Genomic DNA, 26134 nt, shown 5'->3' with positions numbered 1-26134 from the left:
CCTTTGACCCAGACACCCCAACCCACATTTCAACTGGGAGAGGGACTCAAAGAGAGAAGTATACAAAACCCAGCACAGCAGTTATTGCCTGATGGGGAATATCCTACTGTATGCTGTGACTATATATTCTTCTTATTGGTTGATGGCCAATGGCTTAACAGGAAATCCAGGTGGCAAATCTGACAGGGATAGAGAGAAGTAATAAGCGGGGTTTGAGGATACGTCATGTAGCTGCTAGGGAGTCAAGATTCCAGGGTATCACTGGTAAGCCAAGACAACATGGTGATACACAGATGCATACAAATGGGTTAGTAAGAAAGAGGCCTAAGCCATTGGCCAAACGATTTTAACAGATACTAAACCTCAGAGTGGTTATTTCACAAGCAGTTTTGGGGACCTGGTGGGTGGAGAAAAACCAGGTCCAAGGGCCTGAGATAGATGGAGAAAGTCTCCTCCAATTGCCATGATCCGGAGCCCATGCTGGTCCAACAAAAGAGTCCTGGCGACCTGGTTCATTATTAAGCTCCAATCTCCGGGCAGTCTTTGGTTCCATGATCACCGAGATTGTGCCAACCAGACTGGCCAGGGGTCACTGTGAGGTGAAAGAAGCAACATGTCTGGAAATGGTGAGTGTAAAACCTGGAATTTTCTACATCGCTCCAAATAAATCTACATGCCTCTCATTATGATCATTACAAAGGATGTAGCTGAGATTGTCCCTTCCTTTGGGACAGCTAAATGCAGTGATGAGGCTGCACCACTAAGGTACATGGACCAAGAGGAAAGTCAGAAATCTTTTTGAATTTATTTGAGGAAGTAATTTCTGCGCTCAACAACACAGTATCATAGAGCAATGACAGGCTGAACACTGGACTCTTGGCTATTGTTGAGTGACTTACTGTGGGATGTTTGCACACTGAAGGTGCATTGCTATGATTGATGTAATAAAAAGCTGAATGGCCAATAGCTAGGTAGGGAGGGTAGGTGGGATTTCTGGGGAGAGAGGAAGAGGAGGAATCTAGGTGCTCAAATTATGCCAGTGAGATGTCAACAAGACAGGGAGGGAGTTGGACATACAGAATGAAAGAAAGGTAAAAAGCTACATGGTAAAATGTACATTAGTAGAAGCAAGTTAAGTTATAAGAGCTAGTGGGACAAGCCTAAGCTAAGGCTGAACTTTCATAAGTAAAAAGGAGTCTCCATGTCATTATTTGGGAGCTGGCTGCCAGGCAGGAAAACTCATTACAGTGGCTTTTGAGACAAAAGGCCTGCCACTGTTTAGCTGTAAATGGAATATTCAATGACACAGATTCATCTAAAAAAATACTAAGTAGTATGGTTAGAGTTGCCAGATTATGCCCAAATAAAACCATTCAACCCAATACTGTGTGTTATCACCATAGCCTGCTAGTGGGGAGCCGAAGGTACCATGCACTTAATCTCTCTGGAATGGGCAAGAGCAATGTACCTGTGTCTTCCTCATCACAAAGTTAACTTCTGGAAAAATGTCACAAGTCTGGCATAGAGTGGTAGTCTTGCATCATAAGCTTAGAATACTTTGTGTCCACACTGGTATAATGGATAAGATGCCTTGTTTGCTACAGTGGTAGATCAGGCAGAAATGGAAACATTCCCAGAAGTGCAAACAGCAGTGAACTGAGATCAGAAGCCTCATTAAAGACAGCCTCCTCAGAGAATGGGCCTCTATTTAAGTGATACATAGTTCCTGGGTAGCTTGAAACATTGTTATCTATAGCCATCCGTTGTTGTTTGAAGGGTTCTCCTTATTGACATTCTCTACTTCACATTTGGGAAATTATGTGACTCAGCTACTACCCCATATCACTTTCCTTTCTTCTCACAGAAATCCACCTGCCTCTGCCTCCTAAATAGTGGGATTAAAGGTGTGTGCCTTCATGCATTAATATTTTTATTTTTATCTTTTTGTGTGTGTTGCTGCATGCACATATGTGCATCATGTGTGTCTGATTACCTCAGGAATGTGATCTCTTGGATCTGCAGTTATAGGCGGTTGTGAGACATCCTGTGGATTCTGGGAAGTGAAACTGTGTTCTCTGTTAAGAGTAGTTAGTGTTCTTAACTGAGCCATTTATCTAACCCATTTCTTCATCTTTTAAAATAATTACTTGTTGCTCTTGCAGATAATCCAGAATTATGAGGAGTACTGGTACTTTAGTTGTAACCCACCCAGACATGAGTATAAGCCATTCTCATCGGCAGGCTACAGCCAAGACTGGAATTGGAACAGTACTCCTCAGGCACTGCACTTTTCATTAAGACAAAGTACTCCTGCAGGTATGCTGGCTATATTTGTGTTAACTTGACATAAACTATAGTCATTTGAGAGGAGGAAGCCTCAATTGAGAAAATGCCTCCAAAAGATCTGTCTGTGAGCCTGTCTATAAGCATTTTCTTAATTAGTGATTGATAAGGGAGGGTGGTCCTGGGTTCTATAAGAAAGCAGGTTGAGCGAGCCAGTAAGCAGCACGCCTCCATGGCCTCCTGGTTCCTGCCCTCGATGTTTTTTGTTTGTTCGTTTTTGTTTGTTTTTTTTTTCGAGACAGGGTTTCTGTGTCTAGTCTTAGTACTGGTTGTCTTGGAACTCACTCTGTAAACCAGGACGCCTCGAACTCCGAGATCTGCCTGTCTCTTCCTCCCGAATTCTGGGATTAAAGGTGTTCACTACTACGTGGCACCCTCACTGCTTTTGATAATGAACTATTATATGTAACTATGAGTGAAATAAATCCTTTCCTCCCTCTGGTTGTTTTTGGTCATGGTGTTCCCGGCAGAACTCTACCTAAAACAGCAGACTTTATATTGTTCTAAGCATTGGTAGAAGATGAACCGACAAACGGACACCCGATGCACTGACCGGTAGGCAGTGCTCTGTTTTAGCCAGCCTAGTCCAAGAGGCCAAAAGAGGTTCTGCGCACTTGCAAAGGACCTTTTATTGCGGCGACTGTTGTGCAGAGATCACTGTGTAAAAGGACAACCCCGAGTGAATTGGGTATTTCTCAGACAAAAGGACCACGCTACCTGCGAAAGGCATAAATGGAGACTATGAAAAATCACATCCAAGTACCGAAGTGTTACCAGGGAGATGGCGCACCACTCAATAGTTCAGGCTGCGAGCCGAGCTCCCAGATCAGGGTCAAATGTGCACCGGACACGCCCACTTTGAATAAAGTGAAGCCCAGGAACCCATGGTGCGTCACTTCCGCCCTCATTAGCCCACATGTGAGAGGCAGAGCCGCAGAGGGGCGCGTTTCATTTGTGTCACTTCCGGCGAGCCTAACAGTGTCCACGGCAACATGGCCTTGAACGGCGCTGGTGAGGGCTCGGGTTACTTGGGTCGTAGCCGTGGGGTGCTGGAGGCAGTTCTCTGCGCCCTTACTCCATCTCCTTGTTCCTTTTCCCCCTAGAAGTTGACGATTTCGCCTGGGAACCTCCGACAGAAGCTGAGACGAAGGTGCTGCAGGCGCGACGGGAGCGGCAGGATCGCATCTCTCGTCTCATGGGCGACTACCTGCTCCGTGGTTACCGCATGCTGGGTGACACGTGCGCGGACTGCGGGGTGAGGCGAGTGACGAGGATGAGGCCTTGGGCTAGGCCGAACGTCCTTTCCTCAGCTCTCTCTTCTGTGGACCCTGTCGCTCAGGCTCACCTGTGTTCGTGTGCTTTCTGGTTCCCAGACGATCCTCCTCCAAGATAAGCAGCGGAAAATCTACTGCGTGGCTTGTCAAGAGCTCGACTCAGATGTGGATAAAGATAATCCGGGTGAGGGGGACGAGGGTGCACTTTGGGGAAGGGAACGCAGGACGCGATAGCTATCCGGGAACAGTAGACTTGGGAGGTGACTTGGGAGTATGTGTGTGCGGTGGGATTAAGGTACCTTCTTGTTTTAGCCCTAGAGAGGAGGAAAAACACTAAACCTTTAGTTCCCGATACTGTGGATAGACTCGGAGCTTAGTCAAGCCATCTCCACATGCGGAGTGGAGTGGAGGTACTGCTTTGGGCTTTGCACATGTTGGGCAAGCGCTTTGCCACTGAAGTTCCCATCCCAGTCTTCATGCACAGACTTGATGGATGAACGAGGCCAGGGCACCTGGCGGGCAACTGGTATATTGCTTGCCTAGCGTGTATGAGGAGAAAGGAGAGTAGGGGCTAGATGGATTGTCTTACACAGAGAACACTGGAAGCTCAGGAGGGGCAATAAAGAGCGAATGGCTTAGGGCAGAGGTGCACCAAGACATCCTGACTACCCCACCTATTTTCTTTTAGCTCTGAATGCGCAGGCGGCCCTCTCTCAAGCTCGGGAACACCAGCTCGCCTCCACTACAGAGCCTGCCACAGGCTCTCGGCCCACACCCCAGCCCCCAGTACCTCGTCCAGAGCACTGTGAGGGAGCTGCAGCAGGGCTCAAGGCAGCCCAGGGGCCTCCCCTTCCTGCTGCCCCTCCAAATGCAGATGTGGTGGCTTCCACACAGACGGCCCTCCTGCAGAAGCTAACCTGGGCTTCAGCTGAGCTGGGATCTAGCAGCTCCTTGGAGACTAGTATCCAGCTGTGTGGGCTTATCCGGGCTTGTGCTGAGGCCCTATGCAGCTTGAAGCAGCTGCAGCACTGAGGCCTCTACTCCAACATGTGTTCCCCTGAGAAAAACCCTCTAGAAAAACAGCTGTTCCTTTGTGCGGTTTGTTCTTTCTTGGTTCTGAGAGTGCAGGCAAGCCCCGGCTCTATTCATGAATTTTCTTACTTTGGATCTCACCTTTTTATGGTCTTTTCTACCCAAATGATGCATTTTTTGCATTCAGGACAAAGGGGTAAATGGTAGAGGGATAAGTGACACTTTATTCCGAGGAAGTAACCTGAGCCTCTTCAAAGGCTGTGCTGCTAGTATTGCCTCTGATCCGATACCCTTTCCTCCACCTTCTGGACCTGAATGACATTTGAACTTTCAGTCCCCTTGGTGCTTTCTTCCCTCCTCTGAGCATCTTGAGTCTATGATTCCATCTTAATGTCCACTAGGATGCTGACATGTTAAGGGGGTGCCCAGCCAAGCACTTTTAAGAGCCAGGCACAGTCTTACTCCATTCTCTGGCCTCCTCATCCCCACACTTTTATTAGAGTTTTTTCCTTGGGAGAGGTATTGTGTAGAACACATTATGTAGGAATGAGGTAGCAAGAAGAGCAGCCAAACCCTTTCGTTCTAACCCTTTCGTCTTCACCCCTCCCAGTTCTTTCATTGGTGGGTTGCTGGGCCCCACATCCATCGCCGACTTAAGGGAGGCCACACCCATGCAGAAGGGGAGGAGCATAGGCGGAGTCCGAGGAGTCTGGGAAGGAACAAAGCACGGCCTGCGGGCGGCGGCTGGGCTCCCTCCGGAGGCTGGGCCACAGGGAGCGGGGCCTGTGGGCCGCAGCCTGAGTGAAATCTTGGAGGGGTCCAGGTGGCATAGCGGTCCGTGCCGGTCGGGCCATGAACGGTCTGCCCTCAGCTGAGGCGCCGGGAGGCGCGGGCTGCGCTCTGGCCGGGCTCCCGCCGCTACCGCGCGGCCTCAGCGGCCTTCTTAACGCTAGTGGGGGTTCATGGAGGGAGCTGGAGCGCGTCTATAGCCAGCGGAGCCGCATCCACGACGAGCTGAGCCGTGCGTCCCGCGTCCCGGACGGTCCCCGTCACGCTGCGGGCGCTGCCAGCTCGGGCTCTGCTGCAGGCGCGCGCCGCCCGGTTAACCTGGACTCCGCACTAGCCGCGCTGCGCAAGGAGATGGTGAGTAGGTGGGCGCCCCACCAGGGGTGGTGTGCTGCGGAGAGAGCAGAGATAAGTGTGAAACCCGTGTCCTCGGTCTCAGGCCCAGCAGGAGACATCGGGTCACTGGGCTTTAGAATAGCTGTGATAGTAACAATGTCTAGCAATTGTTGCATTTTAAAAACTTGCCAGATTTCATCCTGCTGGACAGTGTTACACCATTGTATAAATGAGGGCCAGTGACTGGCTTAAAGGTTTTACAGTTGGCAAGTGCCATCTGTTGTTTCCAGAACTTTAACGTAAGAAGGTGCAGTAAGATTGGGTAGTGTTGTGGCTCATGGTGGGGACTTTGGGTTTTGGAGGCTGGGGGTGGCCTGGACCCCCAACTCCAGCCCACTGTCAGTTGTCTGCAGGTGGGGCTGCGGCAGCTGGATATGTCCCTGCTGTGCCAGCTGTGGGGCCTATATGAGTCGATCCAGGACTACAAGCATCTGTGCCAAGACCTGAGCTTTTGTCAGGACCTGTCATCTTCCCTTCACTCGGACAGCTCCTACCCACCTGATGCCGGCCTGTCTGATGACGATGAGCCTCCTGATGCGAGCCTGCCCCCAGACCCTCCACCCCTCACTGTGCCCCAAACACACAATGCCCGTGACCAGTGGTTGCAGGATGCCTTCCAAATCAGCCTCTGAAAAGCTGAGGTGGATAGGAATGCATCCATTACAAAAGGCTCAAAACTTGCCCTTCAGCAAGACCTTAGTCGACAGTGCCTGCTCCTTTACCAGGACCACCTCACCTCACTTCAGGAGGGCAAGGCATATACCCAACAGGCAAAGCAGTCAAGATTGCAGCCAGTGCCTAGTGCTCTGAACTTCCCACTTCTCCCACATGTGTGCACCCTAGCTTGGCCAGCCCTTACTTAGTCTGACCATGGGGTCTAAAGTGTCTTGCAATCCCGCTGGCATCTCTGGGACTGGAATGATTGCCTAGCTCCCATCTCTTTTTCATCTGCTGCCACTTGCAGCTGCTGGCTCAGGGGCATCCCTACCTGTGGCCCCAGGGTTTCCCTCCCTGGGACAAGGGCTCCAGGATCCATCCCTGCAGCCACCCACGGCCAGAAAGGCTAAGGTCTCTATGCTGGATATTTAAGTTTAGGGACCAGTTCCTGGATGGGGAAATAAATACTTTGAACATTGTGTTCTGATTGCCTGGTTGATTGATACTCGGTTGGGAATACAGTAGCTTCTGGCAAGGGCGGTCCGGATTCTGCCGGCAGATGGCGCCCAAGACCTCCTAGTGAAAGGCGGAGAGGGCGCAGGGTGAGAAATAAAATACTTTCAACATTGTATTCTGATTGCCTGGTTGACTGGTACTTGGTTGGGAATACAGTGGTTTCTGGCAAGTGTGGTCCGAGTTTTGTCTGCAGTTGGTGCCCAAGACCCCCTAGTGAAAAGCGTAGAGGGCACAGGGTGTGAAACTTACCTCTTCCAGCAAGGTTGGAAACTTTCCAGGCTCCTGGAGCCTGGCTCTGCAGTATGTAAAAGCAGTGGAGTGTCTTCCCCTGGGCTCTAAACTTCAGAACCCAGCTTCCCCTTCTCCTTTGCCTTGAGCTTTCCGGGAAGGAAGGAGCCGCCCATCTTGAGGAGAGAAACTTTCCACCTCCAGTGCTGGGCGGGCAGAGTTGCAGCGGAACAGGAAATGGGTGGGCCAGTGCTGGCTGACCCAGGGGCCCATCAGCATGAGTGGGAAAGCTTCAGGACTCTTCTTGGAGTCAGAACTCCGTGGGTTGTAGGGGCGGTCGTGGGAGGGAGAGGTGTAGAGTCCGAAAGGAGTCAAGTTTCAGTGTGTACACAAGTCCTGGAAACGAGACCACAGCAGGACTCAAACCATCGTTTCTAGAGACTCAGCAGCAAAAATTGGGGGCTCAGGCACTTCTGTTGCAGTCTCAGACCACCCAGCCTCCCCGGGACCTCAGCACTAAGGACCTGTAGGGTTGTACGCAAAGGACAAAGGACTTCCTCGAGGAAGCAGAGGACCATGCCGATGGGGTGGAGAGACAAACCGAGTGCCTGGCCCACAAGAAGAAGTCTCACGTTGACGAGGTTGCAGCCGGGCACCTCATCCCCACTTCCTACCACAGTCAGTTGCTGGCTGGAGATGCCACCCAGCTGGCACTCCTGGAAGACCAGATGTCCTTTCCAAACAGGGTTTATCAGACACCGGGCAGGGAGAGAACACGTAGCTGTGTTGCTCTAGGGCAGTTCCCTAAGTGAGCATAAGACATCTCGCAGAAGCTCATTACCATTCAAGTTGGATGGGTGAGTGATAAGGAGGGTAATCTAGGCGTTAACACAACAGGGGAGGAGGGAAAACACCCATGGACACATTTTCTTTAACCCTGATAACGGATTGTGTTTATAGATCAGCCAGGCCTTATGCTATACCAGGTTTCAACCTTCTACTACCATAAAAGATGGCACTATAATTGACCCCATTTAACAGACTTCAAAACTGAGGCTCAGAGTGTTAGTGCTTTGTCCAAGGTGGCACTCTTGATTAGAAACAGATTATTATAACCTTTCATTGTTTGTGAGAAATGAGGACTGTTTTCCCTCATGCCAGATGAGAAGTCAGATTTTGAGATACTAGGTGCATCCCGCCAAGGCTGTCTCCCGATTCTGAACTTTTCTCTCTGGTTAAGAAGCCATGGGTGTTAACAAGAGTCTCCTACCCCAGAACTAAGGACCACTGGCTCTGGTCCAGTAGACGTTCAGGACTCTGAGCAAGTCCCTTTCCTTCCTAGGTCTCTGCTCTACAAGCTTGCGAAATGGGGTACCAAACAGTACCACAAGGTTGCAGGCAGGAAGGGAGGCAGCTTGGGCAGCTCTTTGGAGGACAGCACCAAGTTGAAGGTTGTCATCTCTTGAAGCGCACACGTCCCTTCACACACACACACCCCATCCGGCCCGCGGGCGCCCACCAAGTCGGCCTTGCGGTCGGGACTCTTTCCCTCCACCCCCAAGCCGGGTGCCGGTGCCCCGGTCGCGAAGCTAGGTCCCGGAAGCAGGGTCGCCCCGCCCCGCGCTGCAGCCCCGCCCGCCTTCGGACGGGGGTGCGGCTCCAGGAAACGGCGCGCTCGCAGCTCCGAGCTCCAACCAGCTCGACGCTCCGGGACCACTTCGCAGATTCAGCTAGCTCACCCGGCGGACCCCAGCGGGCGCCCCAGCAAGCACGACCTAGATCCGAACCTAAGACACCTCTTCACGGACCGGGCAGACAGGACAGGTATAGCAGAAAGGGGCCCCAGAGATCATGGGGACCCTAACGGAGCCATCAGTGCCAAGCAAGCGGGATCCCCGAGCCTAAAAAGTGGACGGCAAGAGCTGCTAGGGCCATGACTTCGGTGTGGAAGCGCCTGCAGCGGGTGGGCAAGAGAGCCGCCAAGTTCCAGTTTGTGGCTTGTTACCATGAACTGGTGTTGGAGTGCACCAAGAAATGGTGAGTAGAAGGGAGACCCGAGGGAGTCCCCCAAGACTGAAAAAAATTAAACCCCCCAAGTCTAACGGCTAAAGGGGTTCCCGTCCTAAGTGTGTCTTGGCTTGGGGGGGGGGACTCCAGGACTTGAGAGGTGTGGAGAGCCTTGTTGGGGGCAAGGCTCACAGGCAGGAGAAGAATCTGTGCTCACGCTTAAATCGGCTGTGGTCAGGACTGAGGGAGGAGGCTTCATTCTTCAAGCCAAGACTGGCGGTGCAGGGCGGGCAGTGGAAAAAGGAACAAGGTCTCCAGGTGGCCAAGGCCGGGATAGACTTCATGGATCTTAGTCAAGTTCAGAGCAAAGATGTGGCCTTCTCTTTTTCTGCCCCTCCCCCTTCAGCCAGAGTGGGCCCCAGAGGCTGGAGATGTCTCCACAATGTCCTTAAAAGGGGAAACTGAGCTTGGAAGGATGAAGAGGAGGCGGGGAGAGGCTTAAAGGGGCCTGAGGTCCTAGGGGTTGGTGGGTCCAGGAGGAGAGGATCTGTAGAGGAAAAGCTAGCCAGATGAGAGGACAGCATACAAGATTGGTTAGGCCTTGCCTTGGATTGTCAAAGGGCCTTGGGGGCATCTGGCTCACACTCTCCCGGGGCAGCTGCCCAGGCCCCTGCGTCACACCCTAAATATATGTGCTCGCTGGTGTCAGCTTCCCTTGGCTGGATTAGGGCACAGCTGTGGGGGCCTCACAGGCCAGGCAGGGCTAAATATAGAGAGTCCCAAGGGGAAAGAGCAGGGGTAGGCCGGAACCATGGGGTCCTTGGGGCAGCCACCATTAATCTCTGGCCTTGAATATGCTGGGCCTGCTGGGAGGCCTTCATGCAGTGAAGGCTGAGGGAGAATAGGAACTAGTTGGGGCAACAGCAGAGCTGGCACTTGAACTTTGGCCTCTGGTTCCTGCCCCAGTATTCTGGGTGAGGCTAAAGGGATGCTGGGCATGGTTCTGGTAAGTAGACAGAGGGTGCAGACAGTGTCAGTGGGCTGAGTCACAAGCAGCAATGGATAAGGCCGTCTGGGCTTCTTAGCCAGGAGCCCAGGACAGGAAGCTGCCCCTGCCTAGGTCACAGCTTCCCAGGAAGGCGTGCCTGCTGTCCTGAGTCAGGCTGTCCAACTAAGCCACACCCTCCCTAGGCACCCCTGCTGTTTCCCTTTTCTGGGAAGGCCTTGCTGGGCCTTTGCCTGTGGTTTGGGGCTGGGAATGTTTGCTTACTTCTGGGTCAGAGGACTCTAGACTCAGCTGTGTGACCTTATCTGGCCTACTTCTATGTGTCTCAGAAACCTCAAGGGTTAAGAGCAAACCACTGGTCCTGCCTCAGCCTCCAGAGAGGCAGTGAGTTGGACAGACCTAAGCATCCAGGCATGGGCTGGAAACAGGCAGGGAAGGAAGGCTGTCATGAAACCTCCACCTGATCCTTTCCTGGACCAACCTCGCCCTCCTGGGCAGTGGTTAGACATGAACCCCAAGAGGCCCTGCCCCTAGGGCCTAGCCACGTGTCAGCACCTTGTCAGGCACCATCCCTGAGCAGCTCCCTCCTTGCCTGTCTCTGCCTTTACACCTGTCTGCCTCTCTGGAGTCTGTGCAGCACACGCTTGCTGTTCAGCTTAGCTGTCCTTGTCTGGGAGCCTCCTCAGACTTCCCTTGGGCCTCATTGTCTTCGTCCATTCAGTGGTCAGTGGATCTGGATTTCAGGAAATAGGAGTCCTGCCTGAGCCTCCTCAGGGTCAGCAAATGCAGCAAAGCACAGTAGACCTTCAGTGTATGGGGGTTGTCTGGTGGTGAGCTAACCCTGTGCTTCTCCAGCCTCACTCCTCCCATTTGCCCTCACTCTGCCTCTGCCACTCCCCTAGCCTCAGATTCTTGTACTTGACTAGTTCCTCCACTGGAGCCTTCCCTGAAGAACAGCAAACAAAACCACCTCCTCTACTCCTGCCTCAAAGAGACATCAGGCAGGCCCTTTTTCAGCCCCCTAAAAGTTGTTTATTTTCACACACACACACACACACACACACACACACACACACACACACACCAGGCTGCCCTTGCACTCACAGACATGCTTCCAACTGCCTCCCAAGGCATTAAAGATCTGCACCACCGAGCCAGGCATATTCCTTGACTTCAAAGGGTCTTGACTCAGCCCTAGAGTCTTTCTCCTTTACTTTGCCTTCAGAACAAGCTGAGCTCCAGAGGCACTCCATAAATATTTGTGAATAAAAGGACTTCTTTATCACCAAGGCTTTGTCTTCTCTGTGTGCACACATGTGTGTATATGGCTTTTCCTGTCTGTTACTCTTTTTCAAAGGCCCTGCTGGACCATGATGTCCCAATCTCCACTGTCCAGGCCTTTGCCCTTCAGTCCCTGCCCCACCCTGCCTGAGCAGCCCCACCCTATACCCTGTGACTCCAGATAAGAAGCTGCCCATGCCCTCTCTTTGGGAAGATGATCAGGGGAGACCCCCAGGGTGCTAGGGAAAGGATGAAGAGAAGATGGGGAAGCAGGATTGGGCCTGGCTAAGTAGCAATTCCCTTTCTTCCAGGCAGCCAGACAAACTGGTAGTGGTATGGACTCGTCGGAACCGACGCATTTGCTCCAAGGTGAGAAAGACTGGCAACTGGAGGTAGGGCCAAGGGAAAGCTAGATGGGAGTTGATGGTAGAATGTAATTAGGTTCAAGTCATAGCAGTGTCTACAGGGAGAAAGGAAGATGGGGGGAAGAAGATCAGGGCCTGATGGTGATGGGGAAAAGTTAAGACTCAGGGGAGGACACCCTACTACCTCTTACAGGCCCACAGCTGGCAGCCTGGCATCCAGAACCCATACCGTGGCACTGTAGTGTGGATGGTCCCTGAGAACGTGGACATCTCTGTGACCTTGTACAGGGTGAGTCTCTAGAGTTTGGGCATAGACTAGAATAGGCAGAGAAGAGCAATGCTTGGTACGTGGCTCTACTGGTAGGTTGTTCACTCACTTGAAAGAATCAGTGGTAGAACAGAAAATTTTGTGGGTTTATTGCTAGTGGCTGAAGAGATCTTCTTGAAAGAGGCAGCATTAACCCAGCTTGTAAGGAAGTCACCTGGGATCGGAAGCTAGGGCACAAGGACTAAAGAGCTGGCTCAGCAGTTAAGAGCACTGGCTGTTTCTCCAAAGAACCTGGTTCCATTCCTAGCCCACACATGGCAGCTCATAACTATCTATAACTCCAGTTCTAGGGGATCCAACACCTTCTTCTGTCCTATAGGGGCACTGCGAACACATGTGCACAGACATACATGCTGGCAAAGCACTCATACACATGAAATCAAAATAATTATTTTAAAAAGAAAAAAAGGAGTCAGAGTACAGGGCTGGCTGGAGATGTAGTTCAGTTGGAGACCATGCATGAAGTTTGAGGTATAATCCAGTACTGCATATATACACTCAGAGAAGCCAAAGTGCATTCCAGGAGGGAGCAGCAGGTGTGAGGGCCCTGCCCCACCCCCCAGCCGATGCATGCTCTTCTGGCATTGCCCTCCTTGAAACCCAGTGCTCACCAGTCCTCCCCTCTCCAGGACCCTCATGTGGACCAGTATGAAGCTAAAGAGTGGACTTTTATCATTGAAAACGTGAGTGTCTGGGTAGGTTGGACATGAAATCTCAGGGACCTCAGGATAGCACTGATGCTGTCTCCTCTCTTCCCCCACCCACAGGAGTCCAAGGGACAGCGGAAGGTACTGGCCACAGTTGATGTGGACCTGGCCCGTCACGCAGGGCCTGTGCCTGCTCAGGTTCCACTTCGACTGCGACTGAAGCCCAAATCTGTGAAGGTAGTGCATGCTGAGCTGAGCCTCACCCTTTCTGGGGTGCTGCTGCGTGAGGGCCGTGCCACGTAAGTCTCCCCCATCCTCCCAGACCCTGGCCTGTGATCCCTGACCCCAGCCCTCACCCCTGACTTCAAACCCACAGGGATGATGACATGCAGAGTCTGGCCAGCCTCATGAGTGTGAAGCCTAGTGATGTGGGCAACTTGGATGACTTTGCTGAGAGCGATGAAGATGAATCTAATGGCCCTGGGGCTCCTGAGGTCCGGGCACGAGGCCCCCAGTCAGGTAAGCTCACAGTCATCTATGGGTTGAAACTGCCAAGACTTATGATGGATCACATGTGCTGGTTGTTGTGGGACAGAGCTGGCTTGTGTACAGCCAAAGAGAGGTCCTCATTACATCAGCTCCAACCTATCCAGCAGCTCTGATTATACAAGCTTGGTCTTGGTCCTATGGGTGTGTCAGTCTTGAGCAGAGTCCTGTAGAATGAGTTCCCAATATCTCCCCATGTCTCTGGCCATCTCATCCTGAGGTGGATGCCTGGGAAGCTGGGTCACATGAAGTGAGGGCTCTGTCCAGTCTCCTAACCCTCATGTCATCTGCCTTCCTCCCTTCTGCTTTCCCTCCCTTTTGGCCTTTTGGCCTTTGTTTTTGTGGTTCTTTCTCACTTTTTTTCTTTCTGCATCTGTGGGCCTGCCTCTTCTCCAAGGCCGGGGCTGTGCCCTGAGGCTGGGACGTTTCCCAGGTAGGCCTTGAACTCTAGTTGGGGATCAGAGTGGGGCTCAAATCCTGCTTTGGCCTGACTATACCCCTCCAATGGATCCTCTCAGATCTCTCTCGAGAGCTGAAGACACTGTGTGAAGAAGATGATGAAGGCCACGCACGGCCCCAGCAGGCAGGTAAGACTTGGCCTGAGACTGGGGTTGAGGACTGGACCAATGTCACAACACAGTCCTCAGTATCCCCTCTCTTTCCCCCTAGCTGCCAGACCCTGTAGTGCTCAAGAAGCCAGCCCTGCCCCTGTGAGTGCCCCTGCGCCCCCGGCCAGGGCCTCCCGGGGCCAGGGGTCAGAACCAGCTGCTGTAGCCGGGGGCCAGGTGGGGCCTGAAACCCCAAGGCCCCCACAATCCCCAGCAGAGACAAGGTAAGGGACCAGCTCTTTTGCTGTTAGAAGTAGATGCACCCCCCCCATCTCACCCCCATCTCCAACTTCCTCTCCAGGGCTACAATATTCTCAAGGGTGGTAAAGAGGTGGGTGTAAGTCTAAACAGGAGAGCGCTACAGTACTTGTTCATTCTCTTTCCTCAGGTCCACCAGGCAGCCAGGCCAAGACATGGTCCCGACCCCAGCCCCTCGGCTCCGGAAAGGCTCTGATGTATCCCAGTCCTCAGTCCCCTACAGGGGGGATAAGGACCCCAATACCTCAGAGGATCCTCCAATAGGAGTGGGTTCTTCTGGGGAGCCCCAGGCCCAGATAAGCTCCCAGGGAGGGACAGAGGGCCATGGAGCTGAGCCAGAGCCAGACACTGAGGGCAGAGGCTCTGGGGATGCCCTAGGAGGAGAAAGATCTGAAGTTGAAGAGGGGGACACTGGGAACAGGCAAGACGCTAGTGGGGCAGGAGAGGCTGAAGAGGGTTCAAAACTTCATCAAGTAGATGCAGAACAGAGGTCACAGGTACATGTAGCCATGGAGGGGCTAGAGGCTGCAGGGCTGGTGCCTAAGGCAAGACTCTGGGAAACGCCTGAGGCTCCTCCAAGGAGTGTTCAGAGGAGGATGGGGGTAAGGACCCTAGAAGAGGCTCCCAGTGACCTGACCCAACCTCCAGCTGAGCCTGAAGGGCATGTAGGGCCCCTCAGGGATGCCACACCTGCAGGCCAGGAGAGAGAAAGCATAGAGGTCAGGGGCAGAGCCCCTGTTAGTGGGAGGACAGGCCTGGAGCAGGGCCCCTCTGCTGGAGCAGCAAGCTTTGGGGACCAGGCAAGCAGCTTTCAGAAAGTCCCATTAGTTGGCCAGAAGGTAGTATTTGCAGATCTGAGGGCCCAGGAGGCAGAGGTTGGGGAGCCAAGGGTTCTGGAAAAAGAGATTGAGTGGGTGCCAGAGAAGGTTATAGGGATGCCAAATACAGATGTTGGGAGATCTGAGTCCCCAGAAATAGAGACTGGGACAGCAGAATCTGAAGTATTGGAGGCACCAGGGTCAGAAGCAGCAAGATCAGAGGTCCTGGAGCCAGAGGCTACTGGAGCAGCACAGTCTGAGGTACTGAGGACCCAGGATAAAGAGATTGGGGTTCTGGGGATGCTGAGGACAGGGGTTGAGATAAGGGAGTCTAAGGAATTTAGGATCCAGGAAACAGATGGAGATTTTATGGTTCTAGGTACCAAGACAGTGACAGCAGAAACTAAGATATTGGAAGTCCAGGAGGTCACAGATGGGGGAGCGGATGTACTGAAGGTAGAGGCTGAGATACTGGGAACCCCAAAGACAGTGGCTAGGGAGGCAGAAACTGGAACACTGGAGACCCAGAAGGTGGCAGCTGAGGGCTCAGAGGGTCCAAAGGTGGAGGCAGAGATGGCAAAGTCTGATGTATTGGGAATGCAGGAGACAGAGATGGGAACTTGGAGTATTCCAAAGACAGGGACTGAAGCAACAGTAACTGAGATATTGGGGATCCACAAAATAGCATTTGAGGGTTCAGGGCCCCCACAGATACAATCTAGAATGGTAGGGTCCCAAGAGACAGAGATGGGAGGTTCAGATGTTTCAGTGATAGAGACAGCAGAAGATGGTATACTGGGAATGCAGGAGACATCAGCAGCAGGTCATGGAGTACTTTGGATAGAAGCCAAGAGACCAGAATCCAAGGTTAAAGGGTCCCTGGAGATAGAAGAAGGAGACTTGGGGATTCTAGAGGTAGACCCTGGACCAGTGGAAGCCAAGATATTAGAGGCCCCAGAGATAGCAGCTGGAGTTTTTGAGGTGTTGGGAATAGGAACTGGGGAGGCCAGGGTCATGGAAACAGAGGCTGGCTCTTCAGAAGTTCCAGAGACAGAAGCCAAAGAGGCTGAGATACTGGAGGGCAAGGAGCTATCTGGAGGTTCTGTGGCCCTGAGAATAATGGCAGAGATAACGGAATCTAAGATGTTAGGGGTCCAGAAGACAGAGGTGGGAGGTCCTGAGCTGTCACAGACAGAGGTTGGAGGGGCAGAGGGGACCCAGAAAATAGCATCTGAGGGTTCAGGAATTCCAGGGATGGAAGCTAAGATGGAAGAGTCTGAGATCTTGATGTCCCAGGAGAAAGAAATGAAGATTTGTAAGATCCCAGAGGTAGAAACAGAAACAGTGGATGCTGAGTTATTTGGGACACAGAGGGCAGAAATAAGTTTAGAGACCCCAGAGTTAGAAACTGAGACAGTAACATCTCAGATTCTGGAGCCCCAAGAGACAGAAGTAAGGGAGTCAGGGCTTCTGGGAACAGAGAGTGAGGTAGCAGAAGCTGAGGTGCTGGAAGCCCAGAAAATAGAGGTCAAGGTAGCCAGGGCCCAAGAAATAGAAGCTAGGAATTCTGTGATCTCCAGGCCAAAGGCTGGAACAGCAGAGGCTGAGGTACTGAGGGCCCAATGGACAGAATCTATAGTTTTGGAGTCTGAGAACGCAAAGGCTGACCCTTTGGGGGTCCAGGATCCTGGAGCTCAAGGGACTCTCAAGTATGAGGTCTTAGGAGTTGCAGTGACTAAGCAAAGAGTTTCTGGAGTCGAGGGTATGGCACCAGAGGTGTCCAGGGTACAAGAGACAGAAAGTAAAGTTTTGGGGACAATAGAGGCAGAGTCTTGGACTGTGGGGCCACAGGAGGCAGAGAGGGAGGGGTTTGAGTCTCCAAAGAATAAATCTGATATTTTTGAGGCCCAGGAAACAGAATCTGGGGTCTTGGGAACGGTGAAGGGAAAAGACGCTGACGAAAGCCGGGAAGAGGCCAGCCTGACTAAGACACAGGTGGTCAGTGGGGCAGGGGCTGGGGTACCCAGGCCCTCGGGGGCCTCTTCCCCAGAGGCGCCTGAAGAGGACAGGAGGCTGCCGGGCAGCCAGGTAGGGATGGGGGCCACTGGTGGCCAGTCTGCTTCTTCCACTAACCTGGGGCTGAGTGCACAGTGGCTCTGCATGGACCCACCTGGTAGAACGAGATGCAGTTTTGGAGGGGAGGGGGGTTCAGATTCAAGAAGGTCCCTCAGGATGTCCTGGCCCTTTCGCCCTGCTAGGCTGCATGGAGCTGTATACCTTTAAACTGATTTTCTGGGCTGACTTTGAGGTGTTGCTGCTGTTGACCTCTGACTTTGCCTGGGTACACTGACCTTTTAGGTGACCTTGGAAGATAACTTCCTTACCCCAAGCTGGAAACCCAATGCCCTGGCCAGTGATCTCTGATGATCCTTGCAAACTTAGAGCTGGGGTGTTTTTATGCCAGGCCTGGGCTTCCCCAAAGAGCAGAGGACAGAAGTCATTATAATACATCCTCTGAATCCATCCTTGTGTCCCCAGGCACCACCTGCCCTGGTCAGCTCTAGCCAGTCCCTGCTGGAGTGGTGCCAAGAGGTCACCAATGGCTACCGTGGTGTCTGCATCACCAATTTCACCACATCCTGGCGCAATGGACTGGCCTTCTGTGCTATTTTACATCGATTCTACCCAGACAAGATGTAAGCTGCCAGGGGCATGGGGATGGATGGGCAATGAGCCTGCAGGGACACCAGTGCCATCCATTTCTTACCAGCTCTCTTTCTCTGCAGTGACTATTTTTCCCTTGACCCACTCAACATCAAACAGAACAACAAACAGGTGAGATGAGGAGGGAGTCATGGCTGAAGAAAGGGTCTAGCTAGAGACTCGGGCTGCTGGCCTGAGATTTGGAGTCTGAGGTTTGGAAACTTTAAAATCTTTTTGGTTATTAAATTGTTTGCCCTAGTTTTGTTCTGGTGTTTTTAATTTCAAAAGCATATTTTCCCTAGGTTTTTTTTTTTTTTTTTGCTAAAAATCATCCTTTGATAGCTGGTAGGCGATGTGCAGTTGCTAGGTAACAGTGAGGGCGGGCCATGTTGCTATATTTCCCTCTACCGGTTGGTGAAGGCGTTGCTAAGCAAATCCTGGCTCTAGAGTTTCAGGGACCCCCTAGGTTGACTTGGGTCTGGAGTGTTGCTCAATCACTGCTGCTTCTGACCAGAGTGCTCACTTGCTAGGCTTTTGATGGCTTCGCTGCCCTGGGCGTGTCTCGGTTGCTGGAGCCAGCGGACATGGTGCTTCTGTCCGTACCTGACAAGCTCATCGTCATGACCTACCTGTGCCAGATCCGAGCTTTCTGTACCGGACAGGAACTTCAGCTAGTGCAGCTGGAGGGCGGTGGTGGCTCTGGCACTTACCGCGTGGGTAACGCCCAGCCTAGCCTGCCCGACGGCCTGGACGCAGGAGACCTGGCGCAGAGGCTACGCCAGCATGGGGCTGAAGCGCCCACAGAGCCCAAGCAGGCTGTGAACCCCGCGGCTGGGGCGGTGCCCAAAGTGGCTTCTAGGGACAGGGACCTGGGCTATGCCTCCAAGGATGGGGAGGCTGAGGCTGCCCAGGAAGCAGTTCCCCCAGAGGTGCCCTCTGAAGGCCCCAGAGCCCGGTCATCCACATCCCCCGTGGCCTCCACAGAGGGCCTGGTAAACGGAGTGGGGGCACCAGGTGGTATGAGTGGTGTGAGACTGAGACGGTCCTCGGTCAATGGGGAAGCAGGGCCGGTACCCCCACCCCGCGCACATGGCTCTTTCTCCCACGTGCGTGATGCTGATTTGTTAAAGAAGAGGCGATCCAGGCTACGGAACAGCAACTCCTTTTCTGTGGATGACCCGGACTCTGGAGCAGCAGTCGGCGCAGGACCTGCAGGAGCTGGGGCTGTGGTGAGTACCCCTACCCTGCTGCAGCTTAGGATACTGGGGAGCTTTCAGAGAAGGGTCCTGAATTGTCACAATGTCAGAGCTGGTGCAGGAATGGCAGCTTCAGAGAAGTTGCTTCGCTGGATGCTGGGATACACTTCCATCAGATGGACCCTGGTGCTGTGGAAGGATCCCCTGATATGGTACTGAGCTTCCTGTCGGGGGACAAAGCCCACAGAACCCCTAAACTGTGCTGCCAGTTTTGTGTGTGTGAGCTGTTTCTAACATCTGATACCCAGTTTGTAGAAACATGGGCTGTAGTAGGAAGTTCCTTGAAGGCTCCAAGTTCGGCACCAGCTCTTTGGGCCTTTTTTTTTTTTTTTTTTTTTTTTCCTCTGTGGGTGGCTTTGGGTGTCACCTTGTCCCATAGCTAGAGGAAGGGATACTGTCCTTTAGTGGCCTGTGAAGCTCCTCCCAGCCTCCTTATTCTCTGACTTGAATTTTTAACCCCTGAGGTTTAATGGGAGTTAGGAGGTGGAAGTTGATGCCTGAGAGAGTATTTCTACCCCTATGCCCTAGAGCTCTCTCTCTCTCTCTCTCTCTCTCTCTCTCTCTCTCTCTCTCTCTCTCTCTCTCACACACACACACACACACACACACACCTTCATTTGCTAAAGGAGAGATGCCACTATAGGAATCCCAGAGACTCAAGATGAACTCTGCCCACAGACTTTCAATCTGAGGGTGATATCAGAAGAAGCCACTGCACACCTATAGTTGCCCAGTGATGGTTCAATGACAATTTTCCCTGGTGAAAAATAGAGGACTAAGTAAATAACTCAGTGCCTAGGATCCTGGGTTCGAAACTCAGTGTCATTCTATAGCAACAAAATGCTGGGTGGGGTGTCGGATGCCTGTAATCCTAGCACTTGGGAGGTAAAAGCAGAAAAAAATCAGGTTCAAAACAAACCATAAGAGGGCTGGGGGTGTGTGGCTTAGTGGGTAAAGTGTTTACTGCACATGCATGAGGACCTCAGTTTGGATCCCCAGCAACATGTAAAAAGCCTTTGTAAATCTGGGTGTGATGGCACCTGTAATCTCAGTACTGGGAAGTGGAGACAGGAGGTTCCCTAGGATTTACTGGCCACTCGGTGTAGCTATTTAGTGAGCTCTAGGTCCAGTGAGAGATACTGTCTCAAAAGATAAGATGGAGAACTGACAGCTTATCAGGTAAAGGTTCTTGTCACCAAGTCTGATAACCTGAGCTCTATCCCTGGGGTCCAGGGATGGAAGGAGAGAACCAGTTCACACAAGTGTCCTCTAACCTCCACACATTTGCTGTGGCCCATCAACTCCTCCCCCAATACAGAAATAAATCTAAAGAAAGGAAAAGAAAACAAGGTGGTGTGTGATAAAGGAAGACAGCAGTTATCTGGTTTCCACACACATACACAGACAAACACACCCTCACACACAAGCATGCAGCACACACATGTACATAACAAACAAACAAACAAACATAAGAGGACACAGAAAAAGGGGAGGCATGCTTCTCAAATGAGGAGACCCACACAAGCAAGAAAAGACACTCAGCTCTCATTAGGGAACACACAGTCATCTCCATGAGGTCCCCAGATGGCGGTGAGGCCAGTCTGAGAATAGGAGCCCTGAGGGAAGGTTCGGTGAACTGGGAATGAGAAGTAGAGAGGCATTTCCTGCAGGAGGAGGTGGAGGTAGGACTTCTAGTCCAGCTGGCTAAAGTAGGTCAGTGGCTCTTTAAGTCACAAAGGGGAGGATTCAACATTCACCCTACTGGGGTTGAGTCCCAGCATCTGATCTTTCCAAGCCAGGCCCTCCTCCTGCCCTTGCCTCATAAGAGATATTTGACCCATGAGCCGAGAGGAGGCTCTCTCACTGGCCGACTTTTGCCCCCACTGTGTTGGGAGCATGTAGCCTCTCTCCACCCTTGGAAGCTCCCCAAGGCCTGGAGTAGGTAGAGGTCAGGCACCTCGAGACTGAGGTGGGGTAGAAGCAGCTGCATAAGAAACATGGCTGCTTCCAGGTCGCCCATCAAAGAAAGCATAGAAAGAGGAATTTGGGTTGGATGTGAAACTTTGAGTTCCCACCAGGACTGGTGTGACAAATGCTTCTGATGTTTGTGTTCCCCACCATCCATCATGCCTGCTCTGCCGGGTGGGTCAGCCATGATTCCTTAGATTCCCATGGTGCCCCTTACAGGAAGCCACAATTCCTGCCTTTTAAGGATGGAAATAGTGAGGTTCAGGGAGAAGAAGGGGCTAAGGGGGGCATTGCTGCTGGGAACTTGGGTTCTGAGCTTGCGGCACTAATTGGCGCCCTCTGCTGGGCTCCACACAGTTGACACCCGTACTTTTGCCCTGAGGATAAGGATCAAAGTGTGAAAACTCTTTGCAAAGTGACATGAAGCCAGTGCTGCTTGATGTCACAAGTGGGAGCTCAATGTGTCTGGAGTCCTGCATCAGGGCTGGGATCTATCCCCATTCACACACAAAGATGCAACCAAGCCCAGTGTGGCAGGGCATCCAGGCTTTGGAACAAGTTTTGAGTAAGACAACCCTGGGCCATAGGTCAAGTTCTGTGGCAAACTTCATCTCTGACTCCTTGTTCCCTTGTCTGTAGAGTGAGTGAGACTAGCCGCTGCCTCACGAGGTCCTTGAGGCAACATCAGTGCTTAGCAGTTACTGCCTCTAGTTATGAGGGTTCCCAGCACCCTCATAACTCCAGTTCTGAGGGATCTTCAGGCTACCTGGCACCTGACAACACTCTTGTGTTGGACACTGGGCCTGTCTAAAGGGTCAGTGTCTTGATAGCTCAGAGGTTAAGAGCATAAATTGTTCTTCCAAAGACCTGAGTTTGTTTCCCAGCACCCATACCCAGCAGTTCACAGTTACCTGTAACTCCAGCTCCAGAGGATCTGACACCCTCTTCTGGCCCTGCACTCGTATACACATTTCCATATACGCATGATTTTAAAAACAAAATAAGCCAGGGTTGGAGAGATGGCTCAGTGGTTAGTCTTCCAGAGCACCCAAGTTCCCTTCCAAGCACACAAGACAAATGGTTCACAGCAGCCTGTGACTCCAGCACTAGGTTACCCAATGTCTCTGACCTCTGAAAGTACCCACATAACATGTGGCCTATACTCACACACACATAGACATAATATACACATATACACGATTAAAAACAAATCTTTAGCTGGGTGGTGGTGGCACATACCTTTAATCCCAGCACTCGGGAGGCAGAGGCAGGCAGATCTCTGTGAGCTTGAGGCAACCTGGTCTACAGAGCGAGTTCCAGGGCAGCCAGGGACAATGCATAGTGAGATCCTCTCTCAAATAAATAAATGGGCCACCTCTAGTGAGTTAGAGAGACTGCAGTAACCAATAGCATGAGGAGGTATGCCGGACTGAGTTACCATGAGTAAGCCTTGGGGTGATCTCTGCCTCAGTGGGGAACCAGGACAAACTTCCAGACACTAGAAGGACAGGGAGGGAGGTAGAATGTGTGGAAGGGAGTCTGAGGAGCCCCTTGCAGGAGGGAGTCCACACTGGGGCAGGAAGTTCTAGTTGGTTTGGAGCAGCTCAAGATGGAGAGTGGTTTCACAAGGAAGCTTTTTAGGGAACTGAAAGTCCATTGCTGTGACAAGAGGGTGGTGACTTGCTGGGCCTTGAGGTGCTAAGGGAATTGAGGCTGAAGCTCCCCGCCGTCCTGTGCAACGAGCCTGGGGGTGAGATGGTATGTAGGGAGGGCTACACCGTGAGTGTTCTGAGATCTGTTTTAGGAAGACCTCTCAGCTCAAGGGTGAGGTCAATGGCAGGGCATAGTGGTGGCTGGTGACACCACATTTAATCCAATCCAGACAGGAGCACCTGAGCCAGGAAGGCTGGTCTGAGAGGTCCAAGCTGAGTGAGGGGTGGGGCAACTCATTTAGGTTCCACACCTCTGACCCAGAAGAGAGGCTTACAGTATTGTCAAAGGAGCCAGGCTGTCAAATGAGTTAAAAGTTAGGCCCCAGGGGCTGGATAGTAGGCTTAGGGGTTAAGAGCACACTCTTGAAGAGGACCTGGATTTGGTTCCCAGCACCCTCATAACTCTAGTTCTGAGGGATCTTCAGGCTACCTGACACCCTCTTCTGACCTCTGCAAATTCTGGGTACCCATATGCTGCTTATACATACATTCAGGAAAAGCACTCAAACATAAAACAAGTGAATCTAAAATATTTATAAAAATAACTGGGCCCTAGTAACCAGGAGTGGGGCCAGACTTGACCCTTCCAAGATAAAATTCTTCAGTGAAGAGAGGTGTTGCCTCTCCCTATGCGATCCTATCAGTTAGGAGGGTGCCCCCTTCTGGCCAGAAGATAGATGCTGACTCAGGATAGCCTGGCTCTGTCACTTCAGGGTCAGAGTGATGAAGTGCTAGTGCTAAGTGACAAGAAGCCAAATGGCCTGAAGGGGATCTCTGAAGGAATGGGAAAGAGAGAGAAGAAAGGGAACCAGCTGTGTCTTTCCCAGCCTTTCGCCACTGACTTATGCTGTTGGAAGCAGAGAGGTGGGCAGGCCTAGGCCCACAGACTGGGGCAAAGGCATGGCTTTTCCTTGAGGAAGCCTTTACCCTGAAGGAGGTGCTTGAGGGACTGGAGAAGTACCTGCGTCAGCTGTGTCTGAGACTAAGGATCCCCCCTCCCATGTGTGAGAGGCTCTGGTTATCTGCACTGACCAGGACTGTGGGGAACCCATCCCAGCTCTCAGCAGACTCTTTCCACAGGAAGGGCCAAGCCCTGACTCCAGCCTTGACTCAGGCCCACGCACAGCCCCAACCCCGAAGCAGCCTTCTGGTGAGTGGTTTGGGAGATGAGGGTAGTGACCCAGCTTAGCTCTGGCTGATTACAAATCCTTCTGGGGCCTTCTGCTGGCTGGAAGAACCTCACCTGGTTTCTGTCTGCAGGTGGGAACCCTCCTTCAGAGGAGCCACCCCCCAGTCCAGGAGAAGAGGCTGGCCTGGTAAGGATCATCAGGTGGGTGGAGCTGGTGTGGTAATTTCTGAGCAGGCCCTGTGGTGAGCTCACCTGTCCTTGGCCTTCCCCTTCCGCTCCCAGCAACGATTCCAGGACACAAGTCAGTACGTGTACGCCGAGCTCCAGGCCCTGGAACAGGAGCAAGGGCAGATAGATGGGCGGGCTGCTGAGGTGGAGACACAGCTGAGGAGCCTCATGGAGTCAGGTGGGACAGGCATTTTGGGGTCCAGTCCTCCATAGTCTCCCTAGAGCTGCCCAGCCTTGCAGCAGCTCTGCCCCAGGGGGAGGGACAGCCAGAGTGGAAGAGGTGTATTGGAGGATTGTAGCGCAGGTTTGCGAGACGCCACCGGGAAACAAAAAGCTCCTTCCCCGATCCTCAGCCACTCTGCACAGACAGGAGGCAGCTCTGGTGACTGCCCTGGCCTAATTCAGGTGCCAACAGGCTGCAGGAGGAGGTGCTGATTGAGGAGTGGTTCACCCTGGTCAACAAGAAGAATGCCCTCATCCGGAGGCAGGACCAGCTGCAGCTTCTGTGAGTCGAGTCTCCTCAGGCCCTCCGGGCCTGTGCTGGCCCACCCACCAGCTGGCTAGTAGATGGAATGAATCCTAGCTTTTCTTAGGGTTATCACTCCTTCCTTCCTTCCTCCCTTCCTCCCTTCTTTCTTCCTGTGAAGATCTTTTTGGGGAAAATTTTTGCTTCTCAGTCTTACTAATATTTTGTCTTAACTATCTTACTATGTAAAAGCATACACCTCTTAACTTTTTAGTAAGAAAACAGGCCCTCCGATTTGACTCTAGTTTTACAGCAGGGAAAACAGGCTCAGAAACCTGAGCAGGTTCTGAAGTGGGTCAGCAAGCCACTCTCCCCCTGCATTACCATCCTGCATGCCAGAGGCTTTGCTTCCCCTTTGCATTTTGAATCATTTCCCCATAACAGTGTTAGCTTACCTTTTCATCCAAAGAATCCTTTTTGGGTATTTTTTTGTATAAAAGTGGGATGTGGGAAAGGAGCAACATACATTTCTGGAGTGTAACTGGAGGGCAGCTGGAGCAGCTGAGAACTCTGAATGGGCCTCCATGGAAACTGATGGAGATGAGGTGGTCACAGCCTTGGGCACACCCATCCCACTCTGTCTGACTTGGCACTCCTCCCCATCAGCATCGAGGAACAGGACTTGGAGCGGAGGTTTGAATTACTGAGCCGGGAACTGCGGGCCATGTTGGCCATTGAGGGTGAGAAACGGAACAGCAGAGGCAGGAGGCAGGACAGGGCCAGGGTGGGCACCCTCCTGACTCAGGCTCCTGGTCTCTTAGAGTGGCAGAAAACCGCTGCACAGCAGCACCGAGAGCAGCTCCTTTTGGAGGAGCTAGTATCACTGGTGAATCAGAGGGACGAGCTGGTCCGAGATCTGGACCAGAAGGAGCGAATGTGAGTTGGGGACCTGGATGGTTCTTGGGCACACTCCTGGAATGCCATGTCTGTAATCTCAGGGTTTGTAAGTAGGGCCAACTTTGAGACTGACTTGAGCCCTTTGGCCCTAGTGCTCTAGAAGAAGATGAGCGCCTGGAACGCGGCCTGGAGCAGCGACGTCGCAAGGTGAGCCGGCAGCTGAGCAGGCGGGAACGCTGCTCGCTGAGCTGAGCCTCCTGCCTGGTTCTCGCCCTTCTTTTCTCTGGTCACGGGACCCCTCCTCGCCAGTCCCCCTGCCTGCACAGCAGAGGACAACCCCCCGCCCCCCATGCTCCATCAGCGAGCAGAAGCAGGGGGGACCCGGACCTGCCCACTGGAGCATTTGAGCCTGCCAAGCAGTATTTATTTCTCCGAGTGTGTGTGAATGTTTTGGCAGCGGCCAGGATTCTAGGGGCGCTGCAGAGAACTCTTCTCCTGTGTCTACAAAGCCATGGCTTGGGAACTGCCACCTACATCCTCCTTCCCTTCTGTGTCTGGAGCAATAAAGTTTGACTAGGACAAACCAGCGCCTGCCCTTTCTCAGGATTTCAATAGAAGGAAGAGGGTGGGACTTAAGCTAATATGCTGTGTATGTGATTCTAGCCCATGCCAGCTGAGC

General features: G+C 52.4%; 3 protein-coding genes across 16 annotated transcripts; all 3 read left to right on the top strand.

Moving 5' to 3' along the window:
- Nucleotides 1-3256: 3256 nt before the first annotated feature.
- On the top strand, nucleotides 3257-4699 carry Znrd2 (zinc ribbon domain containing 2). Its single transcript, XM_051193698.1, has 4 exons — nucleotides 3257-3354; nucleotides 3447-3598; nucleotides 3717-3801; nucleotides 4306-4699. Exons 1-4 carry the CDS (start codon nucleotides 3336-3338, stop codon nucleotides 4647-4649), a joined length of 600 nt encoding a protein of 199 aa, XP_051049655.1. The 5' UTR covers nucleotides 3257-3335; the 3' UTR covers nucleotides 4650-4699.
- Nucleotides 4700-5217: 518 nt separating this feature from the next.
- Nucleotides 5218-6968, top strand: Fam89b (family with sequence similarity 89 member B). Its single transcript, XM_051193699.1, has 2 exons — nucleotides 5218-5792; nucleotides 6185-6968. Exons 1-2 carry the CDS (start codon nucleotides 5502-5504, stop codon nucleotides 6461-6463), a joined length of 570 nt encoding a protein of 189 aa, XP_051049656.1. The 5' UTR covers nucleotides 5218-5501; the 3' UTR covers nucleotides 6464-6968.
- A 1961-nt stretch (nucleotides 6969-8929) lies between these two features.
- Ehbp1l1 (EH domain binding protein 1 like 1) lies at nucleotides 8930-26038 on the top strand. Of its 14 annotated transcripts, none has more exons than XM_051193687.1 (21): nucleotides 8950-9269; nucleotides 11838-11895; nucleotides 12085-12180; nucleotides 12849-12902; nucleotides 12987-13165; nucleotides 13243-13385; nucleotides 13810-13845; nucleotides 13931-13999; nucleotides 14082-14244; nucleotides 14409-15357; nucleotides 17008-17184; nucleotides 17635-17792; nucleotides 17883-17931; nucleotides 18330-19028; nucleotides 23816-23885; nucleotides 23996-24051; nucleotides 24147-24270; nucleotides 24498-24597; nucleotides 25225-25298; nucleotides 25380-25494; nucleotides 25608-26038. In XM_051193687.1, the coding sequence occupies exons 1-21, from the start codon at nucleotides 9166-9168 to the stop codon at nucleotides 25705-25707; spliced, it is 3573 nt and encodes a 1190-aa protein (XP_051049644.1). In that variant the 5' UTR covers nucleotides 8950-9165; the 3' UTR covers nucleotides 25708-26038. The 14 variants fall into 14 exon arrangements, 13 of the variants coding, with proteins under 13 accessions (XP_051049640.1, XP_051049642.1, XP_051049644.1 ...); XM_051193686.1 differs by having other exon boundaries at nucleotides 17002-17184; XM_051193689.1 differs by having other exon boundaries at nucleotides 8956-9269; nucleotides 14409-14544; nucleotides 17002-17184.
- Nucleotides 26039-26134: the final 96 nt, after the last annotated feature.

This window comes from Phodopus roborovskii, unplaced genomic scaffold (assembly GCF_943737965.1).
Source record: "Phodopus roborovskii unplaced genomic scaffold, PHOROB, whole genome shotgun sequence".
NCBI lineage: Eukaryota > Metazoa > Chordata > Mammalia > Rodentia > Cricetidae > Phodopus > Phodopus roborovskii.
The sequence above is the reverse complement of the archived record's forward strand: the minus strand, read 5'-3'. Positions and strand labels throughout refer to the sequence as shown.

Bases quoted from the DNA above. Each gene is read 5' to 3' on its own strand.
- Znrd2 (XM_051193698.1), top strand. The intron at 3,599-3,716 runs GTGAGGCGAGTG...TCTGGTTCCCAG, and splicing joins ACACGTGCGCGGACTGCGGG to ACGATCCTCCTCCAAGATAA. The intron at 3,802-4,305 runs GTGAGGGGGACG...ATTTTCTTTTAG, and splicing joins TGTGGATAAAGATAATCCGG to CTCTGAATGCGCAGGCGGCC.
- Fam89b (XM_051193699.1), top strand. From the start codon at position 5,502: ATGAACGGTCTGCCCTCAGCTGAGGCGCCGGGAGGCGCGGGCTGCGCT. The intron at 5,793-6,184 runs GTGAGTAGGTGG...AGTTGTCTGCAG, and splicing joins CCGCGCTGCGCAAGGAGATG to GTGGGGCTGCGGCAGCTGGA.
- Ehbp1l1 (XM_051193683.1), top strand. From the start codon at position 9,166: ATGACTTCGGTGTGGAAGCGCCTGCAGCGGGTGGGCAAGAGAGCCGCC. The intron at 12,181-12,848 runs GTGAGTCTCTAG...TCCCCTCTCCAG, and splicing joins TCTCTGTGACCTTGTACAGG to GACCCTCATGTGGACCAGTA. The intron at 14,245-14,408 runs GTAAGGGACCAG...CTCTTTCCTCAG, and splicing joins CAATCCCCAGCAGAGACAAG to GTCCACCAGGCAGCCAGGCC.